The following is a 24,706-nucleotide window of genomic DNA, read 5'->3' as shown; positions in this document are numbered from 1 at the left end:
ACTATCTGAGCACCAAATCTAAGGTCATAGAATTGAGCTGCTCACTGTGGCCCATGAATTTCAGATCTATCACTGGTTCTGGGAGATAAATGCATGACTATCTTCACTGAATATTGTAGGATCCAAAGGATATAATGTGCTCAGTCAGATCTAACTGTGAACACCTGGGGCAATAAGTTGTCGCCATTGGAACCCAAGGGAAAGCAGTCAAAACAGTGTATGAATATTGGGCACTTTGTATCTCCCTTTGTGAGTTTTGCATGTCAGGCTGTTTTACAGTTGATGCTCACTAGCAGAGGGATTGTCCCAGTTAACCAAGGTCTCACTTGATGAAACGAGTGTAGTGGACAAACAAGCCTACCTTAGAGAAGAGTTTCATATCAAGAATGTTCTGGAGTCAAGAAGGACTCATATGAAGTTGTTATATAGATATATATTTAATAAAATATATGTGCTTGTGTTACAGATACAAATTTGGTGCTTTATCAAGAAGTATAAGTCACACAGTATACAATATATTGGATACAAAATTAGAAGCTAAACACAATTATTCCTAAATGAAAAACTTATGGGATAAATGCTGAAAAATGGATTTCTGAACTTTCGTTTCTGCTCCTTTCTCTGGGCTGGTCTCCTGAAGATGAATTGTGAGTTATAGCATTTTTGAAAAATTTAGTCGTCCCCTACACCCAAATTCTAATAGTATATTATATAAAAAGAATTTTTGGCAACAAGTTATCCAGATTACTTCTCTCCACTGAAAAATGTTCAGCAATACCCATTGTTTTGTCTACGCCTTAGTTTATACATTTTCCTAGATAAGAAGTTAAATGCTTTTAGTTGTATTCATGATTACATAACTGGTTAGACTCGACTATTTCAAATGTGTCCTCATGCAGCAGGGAGGTATAGGTGTGAGGCGGAAAGGAAAATTATCTCAGGTGAGAAAACAAGAGGTCTATCAAACTAGATATAATGCTGAGTTGGATTTGTAGCTTTCTCTCTAAAAAACTAAGATTACTATTAAACTGTGAGGTGAGGGTAACATTCCGAAATTTGTTTCTTTGTGTCTTTTCACTCTCTGCTATGAGTTCTATTCAAAGCTATACTTGTCTCTTTAGTTAGAAGACTTGATCCAGGATCAAGTTTCAGTTCCAGGATGCTGGGGAAAGTCTTTCTTTGGATGTCTGTTGCTCTAGTCTGCCACATGACCTATTTGGGTGAAAATACATTTAACACAAGGAACTGCTGCTAAGCTGTCAAAAAGTCTTGTCCCTTAAGCACACATATATCTAATAGAATGGAGAGACTAGAAAATCCATATACTGAGATGCATCAGGACTTCACATCCAGAACCTACAGAGAGTTGCCTGGCCGTTAGGTTTGGACTTTTGGGTGTGAGAAACGGAGTTCTTCATGCTCTGTTCTCTGGCATCTGCAAGCCCACTGGGGAAAGCAAATCCTTCATATTTCTGCTTTTATCTAATCAGGACTCCCTTTTAAAATGAATTTCACCTCTAGCTGCATTATTAGTCAAGAAATGCCTTCTTGCAAATCTTGATGGTGACAGCAAGAAACTACTTGATTTTCAATCAAGTGGAGATGTTCTTAAATGCTTCCTGGTGAATGGATTCACTTTGTAGGTCTGGGTGCATCCTCTTCACCAATTCCCTTCCTTTTTTTTTTTTTTTTTTGCCTCATGACCCTTTTTTCCCCACACTTGCTAAACCACAAAGAAACAGAGAAAATGGCCTGCTGGTGGGAATGATTTCAGGGGTAAAAATAATTTCCCTGAGATATAAACAGCCTTTGAAATAATTCTCAAATTATCAAATTTGTGATGGGACAAATGGCTTGAAAAAGCCCTGGCAGGGAATGCATATCAGTTTACCCACTGATTTGCCAATGGTAAAGTTTTTACTGGAAAATCCCAGATATCTTATTATTCTTCAGGAAATAATAACGCCACCCTATTGAAAGAGAGTGTAGAGAGAGAACACATCAACCAAGTAAAATCCATGGCCTTATAGAGGGAAAAAAAAAAAAAAAAAACTTCTTTATCAAGCTCATCTCTTTTTGTACTAAACATTGAAATCTGCTTAAAGTATAATTTATAAGGTAGAAAATTAGAGTACATGGGGTGGTGTGGGGAGCAGGGTGTAAAATGTTTTCATAAATTCGATTCTATTGATTTGAAAGCAAAGTTACTGAAATGCCTCAGTTCTGCATTTGAGAAGGTATCTGGGAGAAAGAGAGATAGAGAGACAGAGAGAGAGTGTGTGTGTGTCTGCGTTGGGGGTTATACACATGAACAAGCACTGCTTTAGCAGTTAAACACAGAACACAGCCTCTGATTTACTCTAGAGTTATAGTCTCTTTGTTTGGGTCCTGTTCAGATCCTAATCTATGCCAACTGCAAACTATTTTCAAACCCAGGCAGAAAAACAGGTTATGGGCCTACCTAATCTTAGGTTTCTCTCAAGAACTAGAGGCATATACTCCTAATCCCATTGACCACCTCTCTACATCCCAGAGCCACTTATGTGTTACATTTCACCAGGGAGGAAAATGCCAGGACCATGGGGCTCCTGCATGGAGTCTCATACTTTCCCAGGCAATTTACTCAAGGGAGACTGGGGAAGGAGAGATAGAAAAGACAGTGATAAACAGATGTTACACATTTTTCCCCCCTGGAAAGATCATCCCAGGTTTCCTAATTTCCCAAAATGTAAAAGAATGTTATTTTGTTTTTGTTACCATGGAAATTTCTAGCAGCACTTTTTTTTTTCCAAGTTTAAAAAACATGTTCAAAAGATTTCAAAGAACTTTCTAGGGCAATGTTCATATGTTTGCTTTCTCATTTGGGGCTGTGACATTTGTATTCCTTTTAATTTTATTACTTAGAAGAGTGTCTAATGTGTGTGTGTACTGCTGTAAATTTAAAGTCATATTTACATATATATTTGCGTGTCAGTTTGAGTGCAACGCGTTCATTCTTCTTGTAGCCTTCGAAGTACTGCCCACCTGGTGCTTTTCCTGCCCTTTGCTCCTGGGTTCATCTCATGAAAAAGTGAAGGCCCTTCTTGTCCTTCACTGACAAGTCTACCCCTTACATGGGGTGAGCAATCACTTTGTGGATACAGTCAGTCTGAGTCTGTGTAACATCATCCATCTTGGTGAACTATGTAATCTCCAGTAAATTCTCTGGGTATGTTCAAACATTTGGCTATTTTGAATAACATGAATAAAATATTTGACATTTTAACGACAGCAAAATTTTCCTTAAAAATGTTTTGGCATTCAGGAAAAAATAACTCACCCATCTTCTTCAGTTCTTAATTGTTCAGGCTACATTAGTAAGTAAAGGACTGATGATTTTATACTGATTTGGGGCCACGTAGGTAGATGCTGGAGAAAGTGGTTCCAGGAATTCTTGATATGAGTTTCTTGTTACTCCTACACAAATAGACATGATGAGAATTTCTCTTTTATGCTCACAATGTTGATCTAGCCTGGCTGTTGACTGCTTGATGACAGAGTTTCTCTGAAGTGAGCAATATTGACAAATACGAATGAACTCATACCAGACTAGCAACAGCTGGCACAAAACCGTCACTCCAACCCATTTTCAGAGTTTGAAATGGCAAGTATTCAGGAAGGGCATATTATCCTTTGAATTTAAAAAAAATAAGGAAACTCAACAAATACAGTCAGTGTTTACTCAAAGGATACAGTAATACTGTTGCTTCACTTTCAATATTCTTAGGAAATAACTGAATAAATGTTCAACAAGCATGTGAAACTAGGAGTGGGTGAATGAAAAAGAGAAACAAAAGGAGGAAATACAAGACTAAATGTAATCTTCTACTTAAACATTTCAGATTTTTATTAATCCTTTCAAAATACGTTTTTAACTCAGTATCCTCACTTTGGTTGCCCTCATACATAGTTTGAGTCTCTTCATCACTAGATTATGTAAATTATTGCTTAATAAAATATAAAGATATGCAAAAAAAATCTAGCAAGACTTATAATAATGAAATACAGAATTAAAAGTTTAAACCTACTAAAAAATTTACCATGGCCTATCAATCGACAGTGTGTAAGGCATATTAGGGGTATAAAAGGGCATTTTGGCTATGAATACAGCTCAGTAATGCAGCAAGCGAAATAGGGAAGGAACTTGGAGTTGCTAAAAGATCACATTATTTTGCAAAATGCAGGGTACTTTAAAACTCTATCCCAGTTGGAGAGTCTCTGCATTTAATCAAATTAACTTTTCTGAAATAGTTTGAAGACAATAATCATTTACTTAACAAACAGATGGCATCATAGGACAACTAACCATTTTAGGCTTAACAAGATTTCCCCATTTTAGTGTACAGCCCTCTTAATATTGAGGTGGGAGAGCATTGCGATAGGAGTAGCTTTTATTTTAGATGATTGAAATGAAAAATTTTGGAATTTTACACTCATACAGATTTTAAATACTTTAAAAACTGACATTGTAGGCCTACATAATAGAGGCATAGATGCATTTATAAAATATTGATTTAATACCAAATTTGGTAACTTTATGCCTGGGGATGTACACGGGAAGTGAAAGGAAAGAAACCATATGGACTGGGTTCAGATGGACTTTATATAAACAAAATATATTCATGGATGTATCTCTTGTTTATAGTCTCCAATTAGCACAAAGATGCTCTCAGAGGAAAATCAATTTATAAACTATATATTTGCTTCAAAAATCAAATAGTGCTGCCTCATGAAATTCTTACTGCCTTTTACTGACCAAGTTCGGAGATGAGAGGAGTGACCCCCCACACACACACTTGGATCAGAATTAAAACAACAAATGAGATCAGTTCATCTCACCTGAAACTGGTCTTTCCACATCCATATTCTTTTTCATATCAGTTTAGGGGGAGATCCATTATCTAAATCCAACAGACCCATATTCAGTGGTATCATATTCCTGTCTTATGTTTCCTCAGGTAGAGTTTTTCTGTCTTTCTGATTGAGTTTTACAACAACATACAAGAGTAGAGTGTAATTAAGAATGGGAACAGGAAAAGGAAACTGGATAAGGAAGGGATTTGATTTGGGTAATAGATTACACATCCAAGACAATGTGGGCAAAAGAGTAAGCACCACTCCCTGGGACTTTCCATTTGAGAATCTTTGAGCAAGCTGCTAGAGGAAGATATGTGAGTTGCTGGGAAAGGTAGGGTTATTATGGAGGAAATAACACTCAGGATGTTTCTCACAGCCCAACTGAATCGCTACTTGATGAACTCCTGATAAAACTCAGAGCGCACGAAGCGAGGCAGTGAATCCTTTTCCATCAGGGCATAGATTCTTTTCTGGGCCACATCAAAGCTGCTTGGGGAAGGTTCCACCAGGTTCTTCATTGTGATCTCCTTCGTGAAGTGGTCAATATTCACCTGTGAGCCAGGAGACAGGGTCACTGAGTCAGACCAGGTTGTGGGGTTTTTAGGTGAGGGAGGGAGAGAAGAAGAATTTCTCACCAATATAACACATGAGAAGAAGAGAGTCATAGAAAGTGAAAAATACCATATCATTTCTATTTTATAGACAAGGGGTAAGACCACTGGTCCTTCAACAAATGCATGACTCAGATTAAGATCCAACCAGTGTTACATACCCAGCATTAGAAATGAGCAGCTAACACATTTAATCCTCACAATAATCCTAAGAATGAGTCTTTCCTTTTGCAGAGGAAAGATGATGTGTAGAAGATAGATAGATAGATAGGTAGATAGATAGATAGATAGATAGATAGATAGATAGATAGATAGATAGATAGATAGATAGACAGGTATATGCATACATACATACATACATAGACAGAGCCTTCTTTGGGATCATAGAGCTAATAAATGTATTTGAATGCAGAGATTCAGAATTTGAATCTAAGTATCTTGATGCTTAATCCCACAATTGTCCTGCCACAGTATTTGATTTCACACCTAGTAGAGAGAAGGAAGAGGGAGAAAGAAATTCTGACAAGCAATCCAACACCTTTTGCATGTTCCCGAGAAATAAGGAAACTTGGTCTTTTCCTGAAACAAACCAGGAAACGGTGGTCCCAGTACAATAATACCAATGGCAGCTAATATGATTTCTATTTTATAGACAAGGGTTAAGACCACTGGTCCTTCAACAAATGCATGAGAGAACTATTTTTGCAGGCACTGTGCTGGTGAATTCATTCAATCTTACAGTGCTAGGAGACAGATACTGACATCTACGTTTTATACCCGAGGAGCAAAAATGTTAACATGATTTGCCCAAGGTTCTAAGTGGTAGAGAGAAGATTCAAAATCCCAGCAATGTTCCTTTGACCCAGCAGACTGCAGTGTTGGAAGCTATTGTCTGAATGCAGCACTGTTATACTGTGCCACTCCTAGGAACACCATTCAGGTTAAGGTCCATGTGAATGGTCCCCTGGAGTTGTGTGGTATGCAGCCTGCCTGAGCTTGCTTGAGTCTGACTTGAGAGAAATCCCTATACCTCATGCTTTCTGTTCCAGTGACTCCTAAGATGTCTGAGTGTAAGAGAGAAAGAAACAGGACCCAGATCAAGCAATGGTTCTGAGAACCTTAGAAAATGTTTTAGGTCTCTCCTGGGATGCTAGAGGTTCTTGATACTGAGAGAAGATATTTGGGCTCAGAAAATTATGGAGCGGCTTTAGGGCAGAGTCAGAAACAAAGCCATTATTTGGCAGTACCAGACCAGAAGAGACAGGAGGAGTCAGAAGGGTTGAAGGTCCAGGATGAAGTGAGTTAGACTATGACAGGTTTTCCACAGGTGAGAGGGGCCTGTGTGCTTTGTGCAGAAATGGCAGGAGACTATACAAGCAACACTGGAGACAGCCTCAGAGGAGAGGTGGTCTCATGCCTGCCTTCAACAGGTGACTCAGAGTCCCAAAGAGGTCAAGTTCCATGTCCAATAAATAGGGGGATAGAGGTGAGGCTATAATGTATATTTCTCTATTCTCAGTCTGTTATTCTTCCTACCACACTAAAGCAATGTTTCTTCCTTCTAAATGTGAACTGACCTAGGTGAACAGCCTTATTTACAACAGCTGAATTTCTAAAAATTATAAAACTGGAGATCCCACTGTGGTGCAGCAGAAATGAATCTGACTAGTATCTTTGAGGATGCGGGTTTGATCCCTGGCCTTGCTCAGTGGCTGAAGGAGCCGGGGTTGCAGTGAACTGTGGTGTAAGTCGGTCACAGATGTGGCTTGGATCCCACATCGCTGTGGCTGTGGCACAGGCCAGCAGACGTAGCTCTGATTCAACCACTAGCCTGCGAATTTTCATATGCCACGGGAGTGGCCCTAAAAAACAAACAAACAAAAAAAATGTAAAACTACCTCCTAATCCTCCTAATAGTATTTTTTAAAAGTACTGTATTTAAACTTTCTAACACATTGTATCCACCAGCAAATAACAGCTATTTATCTTGTTATTTTTATGTGCCTGGGCCTCCTCTAATGAAGCATGTTAATGAATACTCATTTGTGTGCTATTGGGCCAAGAAAATATTTTTCATTAATTTAAAATATGGAAGGTTGACAATTTGCAATACACAAATTATCTACTTATTGAACCACACAGGGCCATTTCTCTTTTTAAAAATCTTAGTTTCGGGGAGTTGTCTGGTGGCCTACAGGTTAGGACTCATTATCACTGCTGGGGCTCAGCTTACTGCTGTGGCTTGGTTCAATCCTTGTCCCAAGAACTTCTTCATGCCATGGGTGATGCCAAAAGAAAAATTTCTTAATTGCAATTTTACAGTGTATCTCTCCTTCAGTTCCTGTTCCTAAGGAGCTGAGGAGAATATTCAGAGACAGAAAATTTAAATTACTATTTGCCTGGGTAAATTTGTTATGCAGATCATCTGCTACTCACCAAAGTGAACCAGTAAATTTCAGGGTCAAAATACAAGATTTGGAGATTTTTTTTTTTTTTTTTTTGGTCTTTTTGCCATTTCTTGGGCCGCTCCCGCGGCATATGGAGGTTCCCAGGCTAGGGGTCGAATCGGAGCTGCAGCCACTGGCCTATGCCAGAGCCACAGCAACATGGGATCTGAGCCACGTCTGCAACCTACACCACAGCTCACGGCAATGCTGGATCGTTAACCCACTGAGCAAGGGCAGGGACCGAACCCGCAACCTCATGGTTCCTAGTCAGATTCGTTAACCACTGCGCCATGACGGGAACTCCAAGATTTGGAGAATTTTTTATCTAATAGCTATAATTTATTAAGCATCTTCTAGGTGTACATACATATATGTGAGATGATTATGGCTAAATGAACTGAGAATTAGAAAGATTTAAATAGAAACTTGCCCAAAGTCACATCGAGAAAGGTCTGGAGTCTGGATATCTGCATCCATTCATCTCAGAAATATTCACTGAATGCGTATTAAATGCCAAAGGAAGGATTTACTTTCTCTCTGATGCCCAGCTCAGAGATTGGAAGCTGGGGCTATTTTAATTAGAAACTCCACTTTTAATGTCTCATATTTTTATGATAACCACTAATGTTTTAGTGAAGAACCTAGAGAAAAATGTTTTCCTAGTGCTCAGAGCAACCAGCTATTGTCCAGATGGGTCACCACCATTTTCAGACATTGCAACAAATCCTAGAAGTCTGTGAAGAGGAATGAAGTTGGTAGGAAGACAGGATGGAACTGGAAAATCAGCTGAAGTCAGTAAATATGTGTCAAATCTCCTTGGAAACATCACACATAGAAATTCCATGCTGGCACTAATGGCATTAGTTGTAGGGGAAAGTTAACATATACGCATGGGATGGGAGACTGAGATATAGAAGAGAATATCTGGAGAGGGTTCCAAAATAATTTCCACAGAAGACTAACACCAGTTCCCTTCCAGGTGTCTCGCTTTCTCCACCTCGACCCATGGTCCTTTACAATCTTGTGCTCCTGACCTCAACCTCCTGTGTCATGGAGGAAGCTCATCTGTTGGTATTAGGTATATAATTTATCCATCATTCAAATACATTTGCCCCATAAGAAGGACCAGTGATGAGTAATGCATTACCAAAGGAATAAATATCAAATGGTAAAACCTCAAGAGTCTAGAGGCATCTATGAGAGAAAAAAGATATTGGGGACTTTACCCTCTCAAATCATCTTAAGTTAATTACATCCTACCTAGAGGGTTTCCTTGGATCACCTCTATGCTTGACCCCAAATCTTGATGAAATGTTTCATGTCCAAATTGGATTATGGGGTGCCATATGAAATTAGTGACCTGACCAAAACATGATGGACAGGTCTTGCCGAGGTCCTGAATTCCACATAATAAGCCTTTTCAATTTAGTTTCATAAATAGCAAAGGGCAGATAAACCCCCCCAAACCTTCTTTGAAATCAACACATGCCTTGTCTTTAGCAGTCAATTAATGGTGTGTTGTCTTCTGATATCTCTAGCACTGTTATCTTATAACCATTTGATTTTCCTAACTACAGTGTAAATGGAAAAGGCCTGGAGCAACAAAGGGAAGAGGGGAGAGTAGAAGGAAGAGGAGAGACTTTTCACCAAAAAAGTGGGGGGCGGGGTAGAAGGGGAAGAGGAAAAGAGAAAAGATAAAGTGGTAGGAATATACATTAGACATTAATTAGTTCAAAGGCTGAGATACATATTTTCACATTCATAATTTAGTTTCATCCTCACAACAATCCTGAAAATAGTCTGATTGTCCTCATTTTCACCAAGAACGAAGCTCAGTTTAGAGACTTAATAATTCAGCCAAGATCGTACAACTAGTATCATTCCTATTTGCAATATCATGCAACTGAAGTAAGATGCACATTGCTAGAAAGTGGTCGGAACAGAGTTCAAGTTCATATCTGACCATATTGCTTCATCTTTGCCCTCAGTAGATGCTTAAGAAAGGTTGTGCACTCTGTAATAGAACCTGCCTTTAGCTGCAAACCGTATCACAGATGGAAATCCTTCCTGGGAAGTTGGTGAGCTGATCCCCACCAACGGCTACCACCCACCTACTCATCAGGACCAACCTCTTTAGGAGCCTCCGACTGGATGAATTCTTCATAAATCTTCTTTGCTTTTTCTGCCATCTTGACTGGGGACTTGATCTTCTTGTAGTCCTCACAGGCCATCCAGAACTCAAGGTTTTCCTCACTGAATTCAGACTTCAGGAAACTTTTGAAGCTGGCAAGTCCATCTAGCAAGGAGAAGTGTTACTTGAGGAAATTTTTGCTATCTATATCTATCTATCTATCTATCTATCTATATAACATTATACTCCATGGTATAATACAGGTTTATTTACTATATGTTTCTGCCATTTATATAATAACCTTACAAAATTAACTCATTTGTGCCTTATTACAAACCTACGAGGCAGGTACTGCTATATCTTCCTTTACAAATGAAGTGAGAGAGACCAGGTAACTTGCTTTTAGTTGCCACCTGGGATTCAGATCCAGGAAGTCTATATTCGGCTGATGAAGTTCACCGTATCTGGCATCAAGAAACACTGTGAACACTAATGCCATTCTGGGTACTTATCAATTTTAAAAAAATGCATTTAAAACTTGATTTATCAGTGCAAGTAATATTGTTGATTGTTGTGTATAAACTACTCACAGTCTCTCTCTTTTTTTTTTCTTTCTACAGGTGATGTTTGAGCAATTATGTTCCAGGTAAGTAAAATAGACATGGTTCCTGCCCTAATGAAACTTACAGATTCTACGAGAGGTAGAAAGAAAATAAAGAAATACACATAAAAATGTACGCAACAAAATACAGCTGTATGAAAGACAGTAACAGAAGTGTCCTCGCCTTAGTTTAGGTTTAGAGAAGGCCTCCATGAGGAAGTGACGTTCAATTCAATTTGAGACGTGAGGGAGGAGCGGGAAAGGGCCCGGTGAAGTTTCTATGCCAATCAATTACACATCAGTCTTTAAAATATATTAAATTTAGTGTGATTATAACTAATGGGATCCTGTTTGCTGTGTACTGTTGCTCAAATGGAATATATTTCAGCTTATAATGTAAATACACACACACACATACATATCTATATGAACATATATATTAGGGATTCTCGGGCCTGATCCTTTGTTTTCTTTTGCTCTCCTACTCCTCCAGCTCTAACCTCCAAAGTGGGAGATAAGAAGAAGGCAAGGTCAGGATTTAGGAAGGCACTGGAGAGGGACAAAGGAAAAATCACTTTATACCTTCAGTGTTTTCGTCCTTTGAAAGCTGACTATATATGCTTTAAAAAAAAAAAAATACCCAAATGCTAACAAATGCGTATATTTTGCGAAAGAATCCGTGCCCATTACTACCTCAGGAAATAGATTTCTAGAGGGAGGGGAGAACATTCTGGTTTTCCACAGCCTGTAATATAGTCATGTGCCTGGCATGCTATTTGCCTTCTAGGGCAGAAGGCTGGAGTGACTGTCACCAGCACTTCAGGGTCCACTTTTCCTCTGACTCGTTCCCCATTAGGAGACACTGATGCAATTTATTAGCTCTACTTGGAAAACATATTCATGTACTGAATTCATTTCTTTTGACCTAGTTTCAATCTATTTCCCTTTCCGTTGAATATTTCTCTCTACTCCTTTTTATAGACTAAATTTTCATTCAGTCGTCTTTGCCTAATACATTGATTTCATACAAGATGCACAAAATGTGATGATTAAACCAGAAATATACAGATGTCTTTTTTCAATTTTCCTCCTATACATTTTTATTGTTTTCATGCCTTTCGCAGTCTCTTGCAACTATATTCAATTCTAAAGAAACGAAATGGCTTAAAAGTTATAATTTTCTTGGATTAGGGTCAACAGTGATTTCTGGATCCAAACAAGACATTTTGCATTTTAATTTCCTCTCTTTGTACTTAGCCTAAAAAACATATTTTTTATTCACCAACACCTAAAAATACACCGAGGAGCAATGGTAGGTATGAAAAAATTTTCTCTAAAAACCTCGCTAAAAGAACTACTATAAAACCATTTGAGGAATACCCATCCTGGCGCAGGAAACAAATACAACTAGGAACCATGAGGTTGTGGGTTTGATCTTTGGCCTCGCTCAGTGGGTTAAAGATACAGCATTGCCTTGATCTGTGGTGTAGTTCGCAGACGCAGCTCGGAGCTGGTGTTGCAATGGCTGTGGCCTAGGCCTGGCAGCTGTAGCTCTGATTAGACCCCTAGCCTGGGAACCTCCATATGCCATGGCTGTGGCTCTAAAAAGCAAAAAAAAAATTACAAAAAAGACGTTTGACAATGCTCGCTTTTCCCTCTGCCCATATTTCCTACTATATCTCCAGCATTATTGGTTATAATTCAGTAACATGGGAGTCAATGGTATATGCTGAAAGAAGACATAAGACCGAGTTTGTTCTCTGTCATCCTTAAAGTTTTCATAGTTTCTTAAACATAAGGTGTCAAGGAGTCTTCGTTGAAATGGGAAAATTCCCAAGCATTTTCTAGCTGCCAGGAAATGACAAGAGGAATGAAGCCTTGAGTTCCCACACAATCAGGCCTGAGACTGTGTAGGAAGCAATAACTTCACAGAATAAGTCTGGGGTCAATTATTCTCATTGGCCCCATGTCCTCACAACAAGGTGATTCAGGCACTCTGAATCACCCTTTCCACGTCTTTGAAAAGGGTAGAGATAAAATCCCAGTCCTCCCAAAACTTTGTTATTTATGACTTGAGGAAATATGACAGGATTCCACCACATATTAACATTTACACAACCTTTACCAAGTGGTCAGATCCAGGGAATTAGCCTGGGACGTAACTTTCCAGTATAGTGAGTCCATTTCCTGGGTGCTGGTTTCATTACCTTTGTTGAACTTCATGATACTATTTCAAGGCTTTTTTTTGTCGATGTATGCACTTTAAACAAAACCTCATACAATGGCCTAGGCCTGGCAGCTATGGCTTTATATTCTATGGTCTGGGAGTTGTTTAAAGCTGGCCTTTCTCTCATCTGGATTTTGAATAGTCTCTCAAAGAGTCCCTTCCTAGGACCCTCTAATGCCACTCTCCTCCTTAACCTCTGGTTTTCTACTGTTCCATTCCTCAGAGATGCTCTCTGCTGAGTTCCCATTACCCTTGAGAAAGTCCTCTTGGGTCAGAGTCAAATCTACTCCAGGCCAAATGTCTCTGTCCTGCGAGGAACCTACACATCTTTGCCTGATACCTTCCCCTGTCCACTCCACATCCTGGTAGAGGCGAGCTCCCAGGACAAAGTCCTGGTAAATCCCTACATCCTTCCTTGCCAAGTCTGCACAGAGCCTCGATATACCTCTCAACACACCTCTGCAGGCATCCACTGCCTAGGAAGCAGGTGAAACCCATCCGATCCTCTGATCTGGTGAGAATACTCTGAGGTGTGACCTACACTATAATCGCTAATGCGTGAGGTCACTTTTGACATCATGTGAAATAAAGTAGCAGCAGCCCTGCCGGAGAACAGAGTGAAATCACCTGTAAAACCACTTTAAAAATAAAAGGGATATAAGACAAATCCAAGTCAGATTGGTATAAAGGCATAATGTTGAAAAGTAGATTAGCACAAACCTCTTCTGGGAGAAACATAGTGAAACAATATTGATCGCTGATAAGTTTCATTACAGAATTTACAGTTTCAAGGCATGGGCTCTTGAGTTAAGATTGCCTGGGGGTGGATCCTCACATCCCACATTACTGCAGTCACTTAGGCAAGTAATCTAACCTCTCCAGGCCTCAGTCTGCCACATCTGTTAAATGGGGGTACTAATGGAACCTACCTGACAGGGTTGTTATAAGGGTTACATAATTCATGTAAAGCTCTTATATAGAGTTGAACCATGAATGCTGACTTTCATCAGCATTACTCATACCCACTTTGAAATTAATCTTTATCATCATACCAAACCCAATTCAAATGTTGCCTCATATACAAGGCGGTATTTTCCTAGTACCTGCAACTTGCTGTTGAGGACTATTATCATTCTGAGGGGAACTCACTTTTCTCAGGTTTTTTTGTTGGGATTGTTGGCTTTTATGGCTGTCTTTCCCTGGAGGCTGTTAATTCTTTGACTTTGAGGTTTGACTTCAAGTTTTTACTGATCTTTGACCTTCTTTCAAAATCATCTCATCTTCCCTTGGGGGGTAGGGGGATGCACTGGGGGTTTGAGATGGAAATGCTATAAAATTTGGTTGTGATGATTGTTGTACACTATAAATGTAATACATTAAGTAATAAAAAAAATCATCCCACCTTCTAGTATAAATCTGTGAGCCTAACATTTAATAGAGGTTCAAATGGAGTTAAATAAAATCCATTAAAATAAACAATTCCTGGAGTTCCCACTGTGGCACAATGGGATCAGCCGCGTCTTGGGAACACTGGGACACAGGTTTGATCCCCAGCCCACCACAGTGGGTTAAGGATCCGGTGTTGAAAGAGCTGCGGCTCAGATCTGATTCCCTGCCCTGAGAACTCCATATGCCATGTGGTGGCTAAAAAGGAGAAAAGAAAAGAGAAGAGAAGAAAAGAAAAGAATTCTTACCAAGTTACAAAACTGAAAAACACAAAAATTAAAGAAAAATAAGAGTTCCCATTGTAGTGCAGTGGAAACGAATTCAACCAGTATCCATGAGGACTTGGGTTCAATCTCTGGCCTTGTTCAGTGGATTAAGGATCTGGCATTGCCATGAGCTGTGGTTTAGGTCACAGACACGGCTCGGATCCTATGTTGCAATGGCTATGGCATAGGCTGGCAGCCACAGCTCTGATTCAGCCTCTAGCCTGGGAGCTTCCATATGCCATGGATGAGAACTTAAAAAGCAAAAAGAAAAAAAAAAAAGAAGAAAAAGAAATTTACTGATTTACTGATTTTGCTATTGCTGTAGTATTTTATTTCATGGGCAAATTACCTAACCTCTCTGTGTCTCAATTTCCTTTTCTGAAAAATATGGACTGTTATTGTACCTAAGTCTTAAAATCATTGCAGTCATTAAACTAAATATGTGCAAAGTGCATATATTATTGTAATGCCATGTAAGCTATGAATATGATGTAAGCTATTGCTTTTATTAGTATAGCTGTTTCTAGAAGGGAAATTGTGGTTACCAGTGAGTAAGATGATGATAAAGATGAGCCAGGAAAGAGAAGGGGGAAGATAGGAAACCAAAAAAAGAGAAGCAGAAGGAGAATGCAAAGTTAGAAACAAAAAGAGGAGCCCAGATGAAGGCTATTCCCTCCCCCATGCAGGAACCCATATCCCAGGGGAGTCTCAAGGAAATGTTCTGACCTTTTGGAGCTCCTGGGGCAAAGAGATTCACATAAAAACATTGCTGCAGCTGGGCTGTATTTCATTCTTCCTCTGCTCTTAGAGACAGTCACATGGAGGAGTTTAATGTCACCATCTTATTTAAACTCCCACATGCAATCTGTTTTGTGTTTAAAAAGCAACATACCAGTTATGTGCCCCATGGACCTACCAAAAGAAAACAGATGGTACCACGTATAAAACTGAAGACAAAGCGTAAGAAATTGATGTTCTTTCAGAACAGAGTCAAATACACTGGGTGATTCAAAATGATTTTTAATATGTTATTAGGGAATACCTATTAGGTGTTAACAGGTTGAATAGATTATTATTGTGTAATAAGATACAATAGAATATAATACGCATAAATAATACATGAATCACTATTCCATACATCTGAAACTAACACAATATTGTAAATTGACTATTCTTCAATTTAAAAAAAGATTTTTAAAAAATGAGGAAAGAAAAAGGAGTCATGTTATTTGGGAAATAAACGATTGAGTAGCAGCTTAACTGTCTTATTTTTCCAGAGGTTTGGTGCCAATTGATATCATTTCCACTAAAGAAAATGTATGAAAATGTGTATTTAAGGAATGCTTGGGGAACTGTATCAATTTAAGGAACTCTTAGGAAACTGTATCCTACATTAGCACAAGAGAATGCCAAATGTTTCTCATAAATCAACAAGATGCTGCTCCTTGAGGTTAAGATGTTCAATTTATCAATTCAAACATATAAGAAGGGACTGTGAAGTTTTAAATGCATGTTTTTCAAATTTATCTTTCTTCATTACCTGTTTTGCACCAATCCCAGCTAATGTCAGAACTATAATAATTCTGGCTAAAGATGGCTAATTTTAGCCGATTCAAATAAGAATATCACATTAAGAACTGACTTGCCATAGTTTGGCTTAAAGTTGTTCATGATGTGTTAAACCTGGTATTTGAAAAAATTGTTTCTTCAGGTTGACAGTGTTGGAGTAGAACTACATGGACATGTCTGTCATTCCACTAGCCCATCTCTAGGCACAGCCTGACAGAGAGAAGCAGAGATAAAATGGGAATGGAGAGACAAGCAGGGAGAGTCATAGAAGCAGACAGAAGTAGAGGGAGAAATGGAAAGTCAGAAGAGAGAGACAAAGACACAGAACAGAGAAAGGGAGAACAGAGGAAAGGAGAGGCTGTCTTATTTGCTAATGGTATCAACTCCCATAGGGCATGGCTCTCCTTTGTTTCCATGAGAGCTCTATATCCCTACCAGAAAGTCTCTTTTATTTATTCAGGCTAGTTTGAATAGACACCCTTTCACAGAATTTTGACTAGAACAGATATCAAATGTTTTTATTGCTTAGGGAAATTGCCCATCTGAAAAATATTTATTACTTAAGAGGAAAATTATGTGGAACTTAAGATTACATATACATACACACAGACACACATACCAGTGTATATATATTTAAAAAGTGTATATATATTTTAAAATTGTATATATATTTTAAAATTATATATAGTTACATATAATTTATATTATAATTTTAAAATGTCTAAATAAAATAGTGGGAATACCATATGTATATATTCACAAAAACATGCCATATATTTCCAATCTAAAAAGCAGAAAATATTACTGTGAAAAATCTCAAGCCACAAGCTCACACCTCTGTTTACAAGATAGAAGGTTTCAGTCCCTCAACAAATGCTAAGGTGTTGATACTAACTGCCTCTGGCTTAAATTCTACCTCTCTCCTTCTTATCCCAATAGCTGTCTATCTCTTAAAAGCCTGAAACATATAAAGCCTGTGTGGCTCTAAGGATTAGTATGACTGAAAAGCACTGTATACAGGCACATAAATATATTCTTCTGCTTAATGGTTTTAAAAGCATAGAAAATATTTCTGCTAATCTTCAGATGTGTTGAGTGTAACAATAAATACTTGTGCCCAGGGTACTTAGAATTCATAATATATAATACGTTATCTATCAGGTTGCTATTGGCCCTAAAACCTTCTGTGTAACACAATAAATAAGTCAATAAACACAAATATTTTTTCTCCTTATTGACTTCATGGAATTTCTGTGTCCAAAAAGGGTAACAAAGTCATTCATTAACCCAGTTATTCAATAAGCATTTATTAAATGAACACTTTATATGTGTCCAGGCCAGGTACTGTTTAGCACAAGAAATAAAAAGAAAATCAAAGATGGATAATGTTGAGAAAGTTCCAAATATAGGCTTTGGTGTTCTGCCTCCAAATACAAGAGATTGATTCTATAACAGGTAAGCGAAACTTAACCTACCAAAAACAGGACATAAAAAATGTTCATACAGGAGTTCCCATTATGGCTCAGTGGTTAATGAACCCAACTACTATCCATGAGGATGCTAGTTTGATCCCTGGCCTCACTCACTGGGTTAAGGATCCAGCACTGACATGAGCTGTGGTGTAGGTCGCAGATGCAGCTCGGCTCTGGTGTTGATGTAGCTGTGGTGTAGGCTGGCAGCTACAGCTCTGATTTAACCCCTAGCCTGGGAACCTCCATATGCTGCAGGTGCAGCCTTAAAAAGACAAAAAAAAATGTTCATATATAGTTCAACATACATTCTTTGTTATCTACTCTTTGTCTACTAATCATAATAGTCTTGTGAGAGGTATTTTTTTTTAATCCTTATTTTTGCAAATCATTTAACAAAGCTTCATGTTCCATTCTTGTGGCGAAAATATAGGTAAGATGTCCTACACTGAATCATATTTGCAGAGTGAACAATCTGACAAATATTTGTTACTAAGCCCTGGCTGTCAGTGAGTTTATAGTTTGTCATAGGAGGGAGATGGCTTTATAGAGTACAATGTGGCAAGTATTAAGCGGCATAAAAGCTGTGCAGACAAATTGCTCTGGAAACTCAGAGGAAGAAAAGTCATTCTGGATAGTCAAGAAGACTAGGCATTTAGTATTTAGACTAGCTTCTATAGGAGAGGAGAATTTCAACAGATAGAGATATGAATAAAAACTATTTTAGCCAAAGATACTACATATAGAAATCCTAGGTGGGATGGAGAACAGTTCAATTTGACTGCAGACCAGCCATGTAGTTATTATGGAGAATCCTAAACATTGGAAGTTTGAACTGGACACTTTAGGCCTCGGGAATCAGTAAAGATTTTGCATTAGGGAAAAGGCAAATAGCGCTCGGGTATTTTGGCATTAGCTTCGAGAGGGGTTCTTGTTGGCAATTTTGTCATGTCTTGAATGAAGATACAAAAGGCTTGCTGCCAGATGAGGAAATTTAGGCTTGGGGAGATAACAACCCACATCAGGTTACAAAAGCAATTAATAGAATTTTGAACTAGGACATAGCACCCAACCCACACCTCATAGGACAGTGATAATTACACTGTTACATCCAATCTGTATCAAGCTAAACTGGAGCTAAACTGGAAGAGGCAGTATCTCTCTTTTACTGATGCAAATTTTAAGAAGCACACAGGTCAAGCCACTAGCTCTGCTCGCACAAGTAAGCAGGACAGATGGGAATACAATCTGCATTCCCAAGTCCTCGGGACACCTTATTTTCACATTCTCCCACAGTGAGCTGTTTAGCCACACTCCCTTGGCATCCTTCCAAAATCAAAGAAACATCAAATTGGGGGAGAATTCATGGGCAACCAAAGGCTGTTACCCTGACCTTCAGACTTACAGTTGTTCTGCAGGAGCTTGTCCAGGGAATCACGCCACTGCAGGGCCTCATCCAGTGAGGGTCTAAATCGAACATTAAGAAAGAAAAAGATGATGGCCATGAGAATCCCTTGGTTAACCACATACACCAACAGTGACTTAAACCTGCTTTTCTTCCAAATGATACAACCAATGACCCATTCTCAGGACAAAGGAAGTAGAGTTATTTTTTCTAAACAAGTGGCTTTAATGAGCTGGGTTTGCTTTCCTACATCTGTCTTGCATAGTTTCATCCCTTGTTGAACAATTTGGTTAGTCCTATCACTTTCTCTTTTCTTATCTTTAAAAAGAAAGAAAGAAAGAAAAACGTCCACCTGCAGCTTGTGGAAGTTCCCAGGCTAAGGGTTGAATTGGAACTGCAGCTTCTACCTATGACACAACCACAGCAATGTGGAATCTGAGTCACTTCTGCGACTTACACCGTAGCTTGCAGCAACACAGGATCCTTAACCCACTGGAGGAGGCCAGGGATAGAACCTGCATCTTCACAGACACTGTGTTGGGATCCTTTTTTTTTTTTAGGTCTGTCAAGTTTTTAATAGTCTGAGCCACAAGGGAAATACAGAGTACTGACCCTTTTTACAAGTAGAATCTATTTGTCATGAAGCTGTGTCTTGATATTCTTGTACATCCCATGACAGTACCTCCCATTGTGGTTTTGTTTGTTTGTTTGTTTGTTTGTTTTGTCCAAATGTAACTGAATAAAATTCAGTTGTCCCATTATAGGGATTGGGCTCTCGTTCCCTGTTCTTCACCTGTGTGGCACTTTAACCACGGACTTAATCTGCAAAGGGTGCTTGATTCCATATCCACACCCCTTGCCATCTCACTGGGGCAGATAGAAGACGGAAGGTGGGAAGCTGCCTCATGGTGGGAATGTGATCACAGTACATCTACAGTTTAAAAAACCTAGGTGCAGTTTCCTGCCTGAGGAGAACAGGACAATGATTCTTTTAAAAGATTGACTCCTCCTGACCAAAAAAGTGGTCAGACACCGTGAATGAGAAGGTTGTCGGCAAATGTTCTGGATTGCTGATTCTAAAGGAGAAGATAATAGTTAACATGGAGTTTCCCCTTAGGCTGTTCTTATTTTAACATTTATATATACAGACACCCTGCGGCTATTTCATTTTAACTAGTAATTTTGTCAAGTGGGGCTGCTGTTGTCGGGGAGAAACGACTGGGCTCTCCTGGGGCTCCCCCTGCTATAACTCTTGCCTTATGATATGAGTTCTTCACTGTCAAGTTGAAATAGACTAACAAGCCATTTACCAGAATGGCAAGACCCATGAAGGTGTTTTTCCTAAATTGGAATTGCCTTAGCTCTTAACTTGTTTATCTACTCTTCAGACAACCCAGGAAAAATTCCTACTTCTGGTTTTTAAAAAAAATAATATATTGGAGTTCTTTTGTGGCACAGTGGGTTAAGGATGCAGCATTGTCACTACATTGATGTAGGTCACTGCTGTGGCGCAGGTTTGATCCCTGGCTCGGGAACTTCCACATGTCAAGGACACAGCCAAAGAAAAAAAAATAAAAATAAAAAATAATGTCTTGGGGTTTTAATTATTTAAATTAACAGTGAGATTGATAAGATAATTGCTGATTTTACTTTCCATTCTGCTCTCATGGCTCAGAGTCAGCCTCATTTAATCAATGTAAAGAATCCAAGGTGACAGCAGACATTGTGGCTAAAATACTGTGAATAATTTCTTCACTTCTCTATTCCTCATTGCAGAACACGTGCAGATTTTGAGTCTTAAATATATGATTTTTATAAAGGTTTATGTTTTTACTACTTGAAGGTTAAAACACGCCAAAAATGAGAGCAACCAACGCTGGTGAAATCATCTTAAAAGTGGTTTCATTTTCCTGGCTAGAAACATAGGCATCATAGATCAAAAACTCCACGCTAATTCCTTGGAAATTTATTTTTAATGAGTGTACTGCCTTCTCTCCTCTTGTTTTCTTCTGGTTAGTATGAAGGAATGCAGGGAAGAGAAATGACATGAAGAAGGGATTACAAGCATGTCCCTATATTTTTCTGCCTCATTTTATTCCTAACCAGAAAAGGAGCCGTTTTCTAGCGGTCAATAACACCTTTTGGCTCTTCTATATTACCTCATCCTGAGAACTTTTCCTCTGTATATATTATTTTGTACCCATATTTTTAGCACATGGCCTTACATACCTTAATTTCTTCATTGCAGTGGATTCAGTATTTTGCATATGACACTCAGAAAGTCTTTTTATTTTTTTCAAAAACAACAAGACATTAATTGGACAAAAGCCACAGAGAAAGGGGAAGGCTGAAGATTCAGCCTTTCTGATTTTGTAAATACCCCTGTAAAATGAAATCACCTTCCCTCCCCTCTTTTCCTCTAGTTAATATGGAGGGGCACAGGAAAAAGAAATTATATGAGCAGGTGCACAAAACTTAAGCATGTTACCATATCCAATTTGTCCCAAATGGTCTTGTTAGAACTAGACTAATGGTCACTATCCGAAGCACATCACAGCCAAGATTAAATTCCTGAAAAGGACCTGTGCAGAGTTTGATTGGGGGTAAAATTAGTCTAAATTGATTCAAGGACACAGTAAAGCAGAATACATCCCCCACAGCATGAAGCCCAGTATGCTGATTACCAGCCTAGAAAGGACCACAAGTTCATCCTGTCCTGGTTCTCAGAATTTGCCATTAAGTCTGACTTCTTTGAAACAAGATAGATGCAGATCTAAATGACCCATAAGTATCCTTGTTTGCAAGGTCATAGCTGACCACAGAGAGTGGGCATGGAGTTTCTGTGTGGGGGTGTGGAGGGAAGGAGGAAGTCAGTCCAAATGAAAGGCAAAACAAACATTTATAGAGATGATTAACGATTTTATAATGGCCCATGTAAATGCCACCCGGTCCAGGAAGCACTCTCTCTCCCTTTACTGTACTCTTTCCACATTTACTTCTTGAATCTTTTACATGGCAACTGCAATGCACTCACTGCCTAGAGATATAGCTTGTCAGCCCTGGAGAACTTCCCTCATCCCACCCTGTCCAAAGGTGCATTCCCTGCAGCATTAATCTGCCTGCAATACACATGTCAGATTAATGCGTAAATTTGTCATGGTTCAGTTTGCCCAGGGTTAGTCTGGTTGATGAAAGACACTAATAACCCAAAACTTACAAAAATTCTAGCCCCATGACTACAGCTAGAGGTAACTGGCACTTATTAGCCGTAATCATGAGAAAATATTTTAATCTCTCTAAGCACCAGTGGTTTTCTTTCTTTCTTTCTTTCTTTCTTTCTTTCTTTCTTTCTTTCTTTCTTTCTTTCTTTCTTTCTTTCTTTCTTTCTTTCTTTCTTTCTTCCTTTCTTTCTTTCTTTCTTTCTTTCTCTCTTTCTTTCTTTCTTTCTTTCTTTCTTATTTTATTTCTTTAAAAAAAATTTACATGGTGCCTGGCACATATTTAAGCACTCCTGATAATGTTCCCACAAGCTCTTGCTCTTGACAAGAAAATGAAATCCAAGTTATTTATTGGCATTTAAGTGCCTGCTTAGCTCTGCTTTCCTTCCTGCAATATATCTGCTCATGTCTTGTTTCAACTCCATAGTTATTTATTGAGCCCTCACCCCACGGCCAATGGTGACCTGGGCACCATGGATGGGGTTGCAGATAAATACGCCTGCTACTTTTTGATGTCTATCCAAGAGCCAAACAGTGTGCATCCATTTTTAATCCTTACAATAAGGCTCACTCTGCAGTTTACCTGGCTGGAGTAAGCATAGCACAACATCTGGTAATGTTTTCTCCCCTGTGCACAGTTGAGGGACTGTTTCTGTTTGGAGGTCAATCTAGAGTTAAAGAGGTGAAAACCACCACAACAAAAATGTAGTTAAAAATTAGTGACTTCTACACATAGAAAAAGAACGTCTAACATATAAGATAAACTATAAACATATCATCAGCTCCTGAGAATTTTGCAATTGATTATATTATGAGCCATGATGACAGCCATTGCAAGCTAAACTTGTATGGTTTAGTAATATGTTTATTGTTTATTGTGAGGACACAGAGCAGAGCCTGAGGGAATGCTCACGTAGAGAGCATGGGCAAAAGTGGGAGCCCTTATGGGAGAATTTAAGGTGAGACATTAAGGAGGAGAGTTTTAAGGAGGTCAAGTGGTGAGCAGAGCCCAATGCTGCCCATGAAGCAGGAGGTAGCCCTTAGTGACGACAATTTCAGTGAGGTAGTAAGGTTTAAACGTGATAAAGGGAGTTAAAGATGAAATTGAAAGCAGTGACTTTCCATTTCTAAAATTATGCAGTGAGAGCAAGAGGAAGGGATGGAATAGAAGAGGTGAGCGGCTGGGAGAATGTTTTTCAGAGTGGAAATCGTATTTGTTTGTTCTGGTGGAAGACGATCCAGAGGGAAAACGAGCAGTTAATAACACTAAAATAGTAACTGCATCTGGCTTTAGGCAGTAGAGATATAGGAAAGTTTTTTCTATTTTTCAATGGTTCGGTTTTTGTTTTTGTTTTTTAAATGAGAAGAATAAAAATGTATTTAAAAAAGAGAAAATCCTTTTTAAAGAAGGGATTGCTTTTTAAAAAAAGATGAGAGGAGCTAAAAATACCTTCTATCCGGAGAAGGTCTATTTTCTCCTCTGAGGTTTATTTTCTTCTCCTTGAGAAGAACATGGGCAAAAAAAATACAGAGAAACTTTAAAGTGAGGAGAGGAGAAATCAATTGAGCTCATGCAAGACAGTCTTTTTCTGCCAGTTAAAAGGCATGGAAATTTGCCAAATATGAGGTGGTGAAATGGGATTTAGGAGTTTGGAAGAAGATGGGAAAGCTTTGTAGTGGCCACTGTTAAAAATGAGACACACAAATATTCTCACAGGAAAAGATGGATTTTTTTCCTAAACAATTCAAACTCCTCAAAGGAAGGGGGGTGGGTGGAAGGCAAGAAAAAAAAAAAATAATCCAATAAATGTCAGCCCCAGGTTTTCTTCCAAAACTGCTTCTCTCTGAATCCCTATTGAGCCAAATAGTTCAAGTGTCTGTGTGGGATATTAAAGCAGAGAATCAAAGCAGGAAACAAAGCACTATATTTATTTTTTAAAAGTTAATTCCAACAGATCAATAACAACCACACTGTTTATTTCGAAATAGACTTTTTGATCTTTCGCTATTATGAAATGTGGTTCTTACTCTCTACCAGTGCCTGGTGCCTGCCACTCCACGTTGAATTTTAGTTTCTCTTTCCTAAACCCAGAAAACCCAATTATGCCTCACTTCCGCTTTGGGATCACTTTGAAGTAATAAAAGGAAGAGAGGGGAAATATCCACTTCGGTTGATGAAAAAATATTTAAAAGGAATAACCTGTCTCTCTATCTCCCAACCAGCTATACTAATTTGAAGGTTATTCGGAGGCAAGATTGGCCAATTTATATGAATGTTAAATCTTAAAAGAAATTGAGGTTAAAGGGGATGCCTTGAAAGGGGAGGTTAAAGTGTGGTATTTTTACCACACTTCTGTCATCTCCTCAAAGGTCTTAGGTAGTAGAGTGAAGGAGTTTTTAATACATTTGGCTTTTCTTCC

At 38.7% G+C, this 24,706-nt stretch overlaps 1 protein-coding gene across 2 annotated transcripts in view; it reads right to left on the bottom strand.

Annotated features, from left to right (window-relative positions):
• Nucleotides 1-418: 418 nt before the first annotated feature.
• The window catches only part of RGS5 (regulator of G protein signaling 5), a 57,366-nt gene continuing 33,078 nt past the window's right edge, over nucleotides 419-24,706 (bottom strand). Inside the window, exons 3-6 of one of the 2 annotated variants that reach the window (XR_014842865.1) lie at nucleotides 19,069-19,130; nucleotides 10,084-10,250; nucleotides 733-5,447; nucleotides 419-683 (exon numbers count right to left, since the gene is read on the bottom strand). Coding sequence is in view for 1 of the 2 variants with exons in the window: in NM_214356.1 (NP_999521.1) it covers nucleotides 5,286-5,447; nucleotides 10,084-10,250; nucleotides 19,069-19,130 (391 nt within the window). In the remaining variant the exon portion in view is untranslated. 2 annotated transcript variants of the gene reach the window in all.

Source organism: Sus scrofa, chromosome 4, assembly GCF_054392235.1.
Source record: "Sus scrofa isolate SSC_HxYL_T2T_F1_AM1 chromosome 4, Sscrofa_HxYL_maternal_Yorkshire_Landrace_v2.0, whole genome shotgun sequence".
In the NCBI taxonomy this organism is placed as follows: Eukaryota; Metazoa; Chordata; class Mammalia; order Artiodactyla; family Suidae; genus Sus; species Sus scrofa.
This window is presented reverse-complemented; position numbering and strand designations above follow the sequence as displayed.